Source organism: Siphateles boraxobius, unplaced genomic scaffold (assembly GCF_051911475.1).
Source record: "Siphateles boraxobius isolate OS27281-9 unplaced genomic scaffold, OSU_SipBor_1 19, whole genome shotgun sequence".
Lineage (NCBI taxonomy): Eukaryota > Metazoa > Chordata > Actinopteri > Cypriniformes > Leuciscidae > Siphateles > Siphateles boraxobius.
In genome coordinates this window covers 34,450,898-34,462,500 of record NW_027508799.1, presented here as the reverse complement: position 1 = coordinate 34,462,500, position 11,603 = coordinate 34,450,898, and the positions used below count along the sequence as shown (strand labels likewise).

General features: G+C 35.2%; 1 protein-coding gene across 2 annotated transcripts in view; it reads left to right on the top strand.

Annotated features, from left to right (window-relative positions):
- The window catches only part of slc38a4 (solute carrier family 38 member 4), a 32,424-nt gene extending 21,883 nt beyond the window's left edge, over window positions 1-10,541 (top strand). For both annotated transcript variants that reach the window (XM_077235220.1, XM_077235221.1), the window contains exons 14-16: window positions 6,900-7,044; window positions 7,151-7,248; window positions 7,919-10,541. In XM_077235220.1, the coding sequence (XP_077091335.1) occupies window positions 6,900-7,044; window positions 7,151-7,248; window positions 7,919-8,023 (348 nt within the window). In that variant the 3' untranslated portion in view covers window positions 8,024-10,541. The remainder of the gene's footprint in view (window positions 1-6,899; window positions 7,045-7,150; window positions 7,249-7,918) is intronic.
- Window positions 10,542-11,603: the final 1,062 nt, after the last annotated feature.

Below are 11,603 nucleotides of genomic sequence, written 5' to 3'. Positions count from 1 at the left end.
TCTCTCACACACACACACACACACACACACACATAGTGAGGGCGGGGCGAGCAAAGGGAATGGAATATTACCTGATGCAGTGCAGTGACCTTGCCAAGACTGCAGTGACAGTGTGTGGCCACAGGAGGTGCACAACACACACACACACACACACACCCAACAGCTCAGATGAGGAATTCATATAGGATTGAAATATATGAGTTTTCAGGTCTAGCCGGTATTACTTCATTATTTTGTTTAAAATATTCTCTCAAAAGCTGCACAAAAATGAGACCTGACAAACATGTCATCTGTCACTGTCATTACCGCCCCATTTTACAAGTTTGTATTTTTATAAGTAAAACCGCAAATGTCTTGTAAGAGAGACTGATATAATACACAGTTGCTCGAGGGCAGTTCTGGTTTGATGAGGTTTAGATCAGGGGTTGTAGAGTTTGTGTGATGTGACATTTTGTGTTTCCAAGGAGTTCTTGGCCTTCAAGTTGCTCTTAAATGTCAGAGTTTGTGGGAGGATTTCTGTTGTTTTGTCTGAGGGATATAGAGACCTTGAGTCGGGCTCGCAGACACCACTTACTCGCAGAAACAAAACCATACCAGACTGTTGTTTTATTGTGAATAAGGCATAAACAATGGAGCTACCTTTTTTTTAAATTATTATTCTTACTAGTCATGTTTATTCTTCCCTTTCTCCAAAACCTTTCCTCCTAATACAAAGGAGCAATTTGAAATGTGCAAAATTGAAAGGCCACGGGTGTTTCTGATTGGCTAACGGTGCGTTCACAACGGACGCGAATAGAGTGTCTAGCGCGAGTGATTTCAATGTTAAGTCAATACAAAGACGCGTTACGCGCGTAAAAAATTCCTGCGGCGTAGATTCGCACATCAAGTCCACGCGAAAAGCACGAATTGAGCGTCTGGCGCGTTCCGCGCGAATGATTTATTTAGTGTCGTGCGAATTAACACAAAGTGGTCAAGCGTCAAACTAGACGCGGTAGACGCGAATTTGACACACTATTCGCGTCCGGTGTGAACGCACAGTAAGACAGAGTGGGCCGCTGTTGTGAATCCAGGACTGTGGGAAACTCCTCAGGACTGATATATGGAGTGATGTATATCAGAGTGATATCACAGTTTTTTGAATCGAGGCTGTTTGCCATTAATGGGCACATGAGCTGCATGAGCAGTGACAGGTGTTCTGCTGCTGTGTCCTTATAAAGACCATCAGGCTGTTCAGCTCCAGTTTCACGTGTGTCACGTGAGTCCACGAATCCTACAGTCTCGCTTCTCCTGATCAACGCATCTGCAGATTTATTAAAAGTGCAATAAATCAAACTCTCCATCTACAGAGTAAACTGCATTGTTAAAAAATTGTAGCATTTTTTTTACAGTTACATTTATTGTTATAATAATTTATTATAATCTTGTGTGTGTGTATATATATATATATATATATATATATATATATATATTCTTTTAAAATATGATAATATTATTTTTAATTGTACAGTATTAAATGTGAAAATTCTCTTAGATTTTATGTAATTTAATATATTTAAATAAGATATATTTATAAATATATAAATATATTTAAATATATTTTTTACACATTTATACTTTAATTATATATTTTTTAATATTTATTAATTTTTTTAATATAATTTTATTTCTAAATATATTAATTATATATATATATATATATATATTTCACATTTAATATATTAAATTATATAAAATATATTAAATGGGGAAAATATGCATCAAAATGTATTTAAAACATTACTTGCATATTAACATTTTACACACATTTATTGTTTAAAACTAATATACTTCTAAATATTTGACCTGTTATTATATATTTGATGTTATTGGTAATATTAAGTCTGTATATATTCATTTTTAATTTTAATAAAAATATTAACATTGTAAAATATTAATATGTATTTTTATTTATTATTTTATATGTTTTTTAATATATATTTCTTATACCCATCTCACTGTTAGTCTGTGCTTTGACCCTGTGATTACTCTGGTCTGTCTGTAGGCTCGACGTGCTTTAATTGACAAACGACCCTGTGATTAATGTGAGGTCAGTGCAGCCCGGGTTCAAAGGTCACGGCAGGGCCTGTTAGGGTCAATGAGGTTCAATCACATGATCACGTCTGGTGCTTCAACTGCTTCAGACTTACTGAGAGTAACACTTCAGCTCCATACAGACTCGTAACATTGATATTTCTGCCTGTATTGGGGTGTGTTGTGTGTCTGCGCTGGTTCTCCTCCACATGTGTGTTTTGTGTCGTTGTTCGACAGCATTGCTCACCTTGATATGGTTTTGTGGTCGATGACTGATCTCTTAAGCTTCCTCTGCGTTTGTGAGCTCAGGAACTATTTTCAGAGCCATTTCTTTGAAGCTAGCAAGTTAAGCTGCCCTTTTACAGTAAAGCCCCTTTCACACAGAGATTCTGGAAAATACAGTGACCCGGGACTTGACCCAGGTTCGTTTGACTTTGGTTCACGCACACTGCCAGTGATTTTACGGAATCAGGGAGTGCGTTCACACACAACCCGTAAAGACCCCTGACATCGATGCGATCTCAGCACCGTCTATAGTTTGCTTATGAGCTGCGATGTCTCTCTGGAGAAACCACGCTTGTGCATTTTTTTCTCTGATTCGATTATAAACTAGCGCATTACGTACCGTTTCACGCTGGCGAACAATCCCGGTTTCAGCGTCATCATTACGACACGGCATTGATTATGGCTTTTGTTCACACACCGCGCGTTACGGGACTGATCCCGGCAATGTTCCTAGATCCCCAACACTGCATCAATCCCGGGTCGTGTTTGCGTTCACACAGAAGGTGTTCTGGCAATTTCCCGTGATCAATGCGCTGTGTGAAAGGGGCTTAATTAAACAACACTGATGCTGAAAGTGTATTATCTACACAACTAACATCAGGCAGATAACTACACTCAAGCTATTTACAGCCACAATATCTTTAAGTCATTTCTTAGATTATAGTATTTAAAAATAAAGCAGAAGTGGCACAAAAAACAATGACCTCAGTATGATTTGAACTTAGACGTGTAAATATACACTGCATACCACTATTATTTTTCTATATATACTATTATAACTAATAACACTGCAGTGAAACCAGCGATTAAGAGCAGTATTTAATTATATACACTAATGTCCAAAAGTGTGGTGTCAGGAAGATTTTTCTAAAAGAAGTCTCTTATGCTCAGCTAGGCTGTGCATAAAATGTATTCGATCGTAAATACAGTAAAAATTGTGAAATATTATTACAATTTATAATGGCTGTTTTTAATATGAAAATATGTTAAAATGTTATTTATTCCTGTGATCAAAGATGAAATTTCAGCATCATTACTCCAGTCTTCAGTGTCACATGATCCTTCTGAAATCAGTATAATATGATTATTTGATGCTCAAGAAACATTTATGATAATTATCAATGTTGAAAACCGTCGTGCTGCTTCATATTTTTGTGGAAACCATGATCCATTTGATTGTTCAGGATTCTTTGATGAATAGTTTGAATTATTTGAGACTGTACTGTAAATGTCATTTCTAAAAGGTGCATCAGCTCAGATCAGTCACTTCCAGAAACAAATACAAAACCTGTGCTGATTGACACAAAACAAGCTAATAAAAAAGATTGAATCCAATACTTAGCATTTATAACAGCATAACAATATATTATAAGCAGTTTTTTGTAGGCGGGTCATTTTTGACACGGGACACCGCAAATGTAACAAGGTGGAGAAAAAAAAAGCTCAAATATATTTCCGGGGGAAGTTGTTCTAGTCTATGTGAGCAAAGTCAGGAAGTTTTAGTCTAATGCGATCACATTAACTAGCATTATCAGGAGAAAATAAAATAACAATAATAATTCATTTTATTTATGGGTGCCTTTCAAGACACTCTAGGACACTTTACAAACAGTAAAATACATGAACGATGAATATAAACATGCAGAAAAATTTTAATAAAATTAGGGCTGCACAATATATCGAAATATCGCAAATATAAATATCACGATAAGCATATCGCAACAGCTTGCAATAACTGCCGTCATGAATAAAAGACAAAGAGAAAATCACTCACTGCTCTCGGCTGAATAATTTTTGTAGCTTTAATAAGAATCCGTATATATTTCATTCATACAGTGAAAACTAAGCAGTGCTTTATTTTTACATTTGATTATTCAGGTACTGTCGTTAAACTGTTGTTGTTAAAAAAAGAATTGAAACACACATGTAGGTTATATAATTTTAAATATATTTTAAAGATAATTTAAGTTTATTTTACACCCTTTAAGCATTATCGTATCGCATTATTTAATGAGTTATCGCATATCGCACTTTTCTTCAATAACGTGCAGCCCTAAATAAAATCCACAAAGGCTATGTCAATCAGAACAAGCTAGTTTTGAAATGAAGGTAAAGAGACGCGAGCGTCCTCACAGTGACTCGCACACGAGTCGAGCCGAGGGTCACGGGGGAATGTCACACATGGTGCCGAAGACTTTGAGCAGTCAGACAGAAATGTGGCACGCAGGCGACGGCCAGAAAACTCAGCTTTATGTGAGAGTCACAGAGCCGTGTCTCTTTAAGAGACGCCATCATGCTGTCACTGACTCCGTCTGCTCCTAAACGTGCCTTCCCTTGACTTTACAGGCCAACAGCCTGGAGTTCCTCAACTCGAATTGAGAACTCTATTAATCAACGTCGTCTCAGATGTGTGTGTGTGTGTGTGTGTGTGTGTGGGTGTGTGTGTGGGGGTGGGGGGGGTCTTAAATTATGTGTTGAATATTATCCCTGTCTAGCGTCATATTTATTACAACAACCACCCACATCTAGTTATTTTTGCAGTTACAGTTCATACATGTATTTGCTACTTGCATACATGCAACATTTACTGTCAAAAAATGTAATTTTTTTAAATATATTGATTTTTAAAATGCTATATATTTAAAATGGGTAAAAAATTTTGCACTTTAATATATTAATACACTATATATTTTAATATTACTATTTTAGATATATTTTGATACACTTTTTAATATATTTTAATGTTTTGTTACATTATTTACATATAAATATACAGTTAAACATATTTTACCTGATTGCACAGTTTCACCTGAATTTATTTTAGATTTTTCTGTCTTGTATTAATCTTGTATTAAAGAGCGGAAATAAAAATATATTTTTTTATAAATTTGATTTTTTTTTTGTACAATACATAAACTTCATTACATCAAGATGCATTTACTTGAGAAGCAAAATGACTGGTTTTGTCTTGTTTTAATCATAAGTTCACTTAATTTTGATGAATTGTTCACAAAACAAGTTTTTCCTTTGAATTAAGTTTATATTTCTGACCCTATTGGCACATTTTTCTTTCTTGTTTTAAGTATAAACTCGCTTAATTCTGCTTCTCAATGATGTGTCTGTGTCTGTATCCCGTAAATGTATTTTGCTTTAAGAATGTTAAGATATTTGCACTGGAAAACAAGACAAACTTGTTTTTTTTTTTCGTGTTTTTTTTTTTTTTTGCAGTGTAGATGCAACTGATGATTTGATGAGAATTGTTTGAGTTTATTCTGAGACGCTCGTCAGATGCTGGTGTATTTACAGGAACGTTACATTTAGTTGTGTAACTGATATGTCTATAGTACTAGTGTATAGGTGTGCGCAGCATAAATTAAAAGCAACAAAACTTGGTTTCATTTGCTCTAAAGAAATCTCATTGCAGTTTTTTGTCTATCATTGGAGGGTCACTTGATCTATTTTAGTGGATTCACTGACATCGTATGTTTTTAGGGGAAAGTTCAGGTGCATTTAAGTGATCCGTGTCAAACTCTGTCGGGCAGACGCTTCTGCTGCTTTTGGCTGATGCAACTCTACCACACAGTTACACTAGTAATCCTGTCTCCGGCCCCGCCCACGTGTGTGTGTGTGTGTGTGTGTGTGTGTGTGTGATGAACTTTGCCCCAGTGTGAGCTGGTTCTCATGCTCTGAGCGGATCAGTTCGAGTCCTGTGACCTGCGCTCAGATCATTCACTCACCTGCTCCGTGTGTGTGTGTGTGTGTGTGTGTGTGTGTGTGCAGTGCTCGAGCGAGTTCATAACAGTAATATTAGTTCTCAAAGGAATTCCATTAAATCTAAAAAGAAAATCGTGTTCATATATGTAGTTGTTTTCTTTTCATTTGTTTGGGATCCTCTGTAAAGCCGCCGGACAGTTGTTCTGGAACTGAATGTGATTTCATTTGGCGTCTGTGCAACTTTAACATTTCAAGCATTGAATGTTTTCAGGTTTTTGACCACAGTGCCTATAAATATTATGTATTTTATCCCTGTCTAGAACTATATTTATTGCAACAACAAAAATGCGCACATCGTGTAGTTACATTTGAAATTATAGTTCATACACACAATTGCTACTTGCATCCATACAACAGTTATTGTTAAAAAAATATTTATAACATTTAAAAAAAAATCTATATTTTTTAAAGAATTATATATTTATACTTTTCCCTTTTTAATATATATATATATATATATATATATATATATTTAACAATAAATGGGTTTTTAAAAAAAATGATGTACAAAAAATGTTTTAAACTTATTTTAACTGAAAATGTGATATACGTTTTACATTATATTAATATTTTATTAATATAATACAAATATATAAAAATGTTTAGTGTTAAGTCAATTTCTTTTTTTATATTATATCATTTTTTTTATTTTTTTTTACATCTTTTAATCTATATAAACATGTTTATATCCCTTTTTGCTTACAGAATTGTAAAATAAACCGTGTGATTTGATATTTTTTTGAATGATTTGTTTGTTTGTGTGTTTGCAGATTCGTTCGTCAGTCACCATGCTGTGTTTCGCAGGGAAAGAGTTCAGCTGGATACGACACTTCCTCATCGCTGCTGCTATACTGGCCTTCAACAACCTCCTGGTGATCTTCGTGCCCACCATCAGAGACATCTTCGGCTTCATCGGTCAGTGGTTTCTCCACTCAACACTTATAGATGTGGCCCCTTTTTCCCACTTGAGAGGAGAAGAAAGTGTAACACGCGTGTAATATTGCCACTCTTCCTCCTGCAGGCTCGTCTGCGGCCACCATGCTCATCTTCATCCTCCCAGCAGCGTTTTACCTGCGGCTAGTCAAGAGTTTACCGCTCAGATCTCCTCAGAAGATATCTGTACGTGCACAACATATTATAAATATATGATTTGGTGTCTGTGCTATATCGTATAATTATATAATATAAGAATATAAGAAGATGCTAATCGCCATATTTCGCAATCACCATATTTTGTTTCATATATTGTATTATATTTCTTATATAAATATATATATATATATATATATATATATATATATATATAGATGCCAACCACCATATATTTGTAAAATAATATTATTTTTATAAATGTATCATAATATTAATATTATTTTGTATATATATATATATATATATATATATATATACATTTTGTAAAAAAATAATATATTTATTTCTTATATCATATTTTGTAAATGTGTGTGTGTGTGTGTGTGTGTGTGTATATATATATATATATTTACAAAATATTATAAAAGACATCAATATATATATAATTTTTTTCTGGTGGTTGGTTTCTTCATATAATATAATATATTATGTTTTATATATTATGGTGGTTGGCATCACATGTAATATTATATTTCTCATACTATATTTTATATGTGTGTGTGTGTGTGTGTGTGTCTATTGTGGCTGGTATTTTCATATATTCTATTTCTTAAATGGTATTATATAACTTTGTTTGAATCCTCTTCATGATCCGCATGTTATATTATATTACATTATATTATTATATTATCTACAGGCAGCCATTTTCCTGGTGTTTGGCGTGTTCTTCATGATCGGCAGTTTGTCTCTCATCACTCTGGACTGGATCCACAACCCGCCCGGCTCTAAAGGTGCTCACTAACCCTGAAGCCCTCGTCATCCCGGGGATCATCTCAGAACACACACCTCTCTCTCCCTCTCGCAGCCCTCGCTTGTTGTTTTAAGTTCTCTAGTGTGTTTTCTCAGCACTCGGATCTCTGTGTTCTCAGATTGATGTGAAGATGAGTTCATGGAGAGGATGGTCTGTCGCTCTTTATGAATGTGAAAGATGGAGAGAGAGAGAGAGAGAGATTGGTTCATCAAATAAGCACTTCTGGATTTTTATCAAGACATGCCAACAAAGTTTTCATAATCACGTTTGCCTTTATGGTGACTTTATTTGGTCACTGATAGTTAGTTTGTTGAATAGTTCACTCAAAAATTAAATTTCAGTCATTTTCTCCTTATGTTTTGTGAGGAAAAGCAAGCAAAAACCTTGATATAAAAGACTTGAAGGCAAGTAAATGATGATTTTTTTCATTTTTGAGTGAACTATTTGTTCAATTTTATCGTTTGAATTACATTTTCTCTTTGAGATGGGGGAAAAAGGTCCAATTATCAAATGTTTGTAGTGAACAGGTTGCGTGAACAGTCGGTCCACAAAATCGCTGCTTTTTCCTCAACTTTTTCCTTCCAACTGATGCATAAAACCAGATCCGCACAGCTGAACCAGATCGGGATGAGATTTCCGACCCGATTATCTTCATTTCAAGGATTTTAAAGTGAGTGAACAATGTTGGGTCTCCAGTCTTGCACTCTTCATCTTCTTGCGTGCTTTTTTCCATCACAGCTGCAGTCGGCTTTCAAATGAATGCCACACCAAAGGGGCGGTGCTGCGTTTTTACGAGAATCTGCAGACGTTTGTGGCCGCTGACTCATTAATTACAGTTAAATCACGCGCAGGCCTTGACCTGATATTAAAGAGGACCTATTCTGCTTTTATTACATGTTCAGTTCATCTTTCTTTAGTGTGTAATGTTGCTTTTTGAGCATGAAAGAGGGAGTTATTCTCTATATCAGCGTCAGTGTTTCTGAACTCCCTGAATCGCCTCCATTGTAGTCTTGAGTTTCTTCCGGGAACGAACACATCACAATATTTCTCATTTAAATAATTAATACGCAGAATAAAGGGGCGGGCCTGGTTGAGTTAGTTAGTAGTGTGTTAAACTGGTGGTTATGATAAGGGGCGGGACATTTTCCAAACACACTCGACCAATCACAACACAATCATCCAGCCAACCAATCAGAGCACAGTGTGCTTTTCAGAGGGAGGGGCTTCATAGAGACAGGAAGTAAACAGAGCGTTACTGACAGACTGGGAAGAGAGGAGCCGCAACGATGGAGAATATGAGGAAAATAATCAACATTCAATCAGGAAAACCTGTTCTAGTAGAGAAACAACATCAAGACGTTGTAAAAGAGCATAACAGGTCCTCTTTAACAGAACGTTTGTCTTGCGCTGTCAATCCGAGATTGTGCCTTTTCCATCTTTCCGTGCTTTATCTGACGACACTGCCTTGCTGGAGAAACACAACGACGTTTACAGAACCGAGACAGTCGCGTCTCCGTCTCCATCCGTGCTGAAATCCGTTTCTGCGTGCGCCGGTTCAGCCAAAGTGGACGATATTTAAAGATCCTTTGGTGATCTACTTACTCATAAAGCAAATATTTCAAATGAAATGGTATGATATTTTTGCATGTTTTAAATCACAAACATGGTCTTTTTGGACATTGTATATGGTTTGTAAATAATGGGGTTTTTTTTGGAAGGGACGAAACATGTTGATGTTCAAATGATGAAATGATGTTCACCAGTAGAGTTTTAGTATTATATTTTAGATGTTGGTGCCATCATGCCTTTTTCTTTTGTAAATTTGTAGAAAAGCCATTGTATTTCTATTTTACCTTCTCCATGGTTTTTATGACGAACCGAAAATTGGAGTTGCGTTTTTTTTTTTTTTTTTTGTATGTTACTTGATTAGATATCAGCTGAAATGGTACAGAGACTCAAAGATGAACGTTTGGTCACATTTAACATTTGAAACCATCAGATTGTGTTTTTCTCTCAGCAGTATTTGTCTTCCACTGTTTACTTCTGTGAACCACGTATCAAACATGTTGGTACGAGCGAGTTATGTGTTTTAAAGTCAACATGAAATCGATTTTTAGCATGCTTACGTGTTCCTGAACACTGCTTGTCCTACAGCTCTGTGCCTGTCGCTTCCTTCAGGAAGAATTGTGACGATTAAAATTGTCTTTGAATGTACGAACTGTAACAGTTTATATGTATTTTGGTAATGTGAAATGAACTCAGTATCCCAGTATTTCTCTGGCTGTAGATGAGCGTAGAGGAACAGTCGTGAGAAATGAGGTGAAACCTCGTCCGCTCACAAACTGCCATCATAATACACACATAAACAAACGCTGAGCCAACAACAGCCAATCGGCTGCGACCTCCTGCGGCTTGGCCAATCATGAGCTGCCACGTCACTAGGGGATTTTTGTATCACTGAAGCGGTTTCAATATTATGTAACATGAAAAATAAAGAAATGTGAAACGACGTCACTCTTTGTGTTTTCAATGATGGAGAAAGTGTTACTGTAGTTTTATTGCCATGTTGATGTGAGATGAAAATAAATATCAAAGATAAATAAATTATGCTAATGAGAACAGAAATAATATAATGCATCTCACTAAAATGTTAATAAATGCATTATAGTATAAATAGTTATATTTGTATAATTACAATAGTGAAACAGAGAAAATGTACTTAATTATCATGAACGCAACACATTTCATTAAAATAATATAATTTAATAATAATATTATTATTATATTATATAATTAGCCCTAGAAATAAGATTTCTTTGTGTGCATGATGAGTCCTATTTCTGTGTGTGTTAGTGCATGTTTAAATAATTTGAGGAAATATTTGTTTAATGACAGGTATTTCACTGGTACAAGGAAAACGTTTATACGAGTCCTCGTATTAAAAAATGTTTTACTAAACAATGTTTTATTAAAAATGCAGAAAGTTTTGTGTGATGGGTAGGTTTAGAGGTCGGGTTAGTGTAAGGGGACAGAATAAACAGTTTGTATATTCCAACAAACATACATAAAAACCATTGTGTCGGAATGTTCTCACAAAGAGAGAATAGGTAGAAAACGTGTGTGTGTGTTCTCAGTCAGGATGCAGGTCACTGTCTCAGCGTGAATCGTGTCAACAGCTGGTTACGTAAGACCACCACACAAGCACATCTGGCCGATCATCACACGACTGCTGAATGAGGCTCGTTTGAGTCGCACACTTAATATCCAGCAAAATTATCAGTTTTATGCCACTGACACTATCTGAGCTGAATAATGACACTATTGTCTTCAGCTGAACTGAACTTGTTTCAAAATGAATGAACTACACATTTATTGAACTGAAATGAACTGATCTGAATAGTGACTTTATACATATATATGTGTGTGTGCATATAAAATTTGAATTTAGAAAAACTTTATTGTCTATCACTGATGATAGAAATTTTTCTTAGGTTAAAAAGCTCTTATTCAATACAATTCAACAATCAACATAAACACAATTCATTTTTAAAACAGACATCATAAAACATTT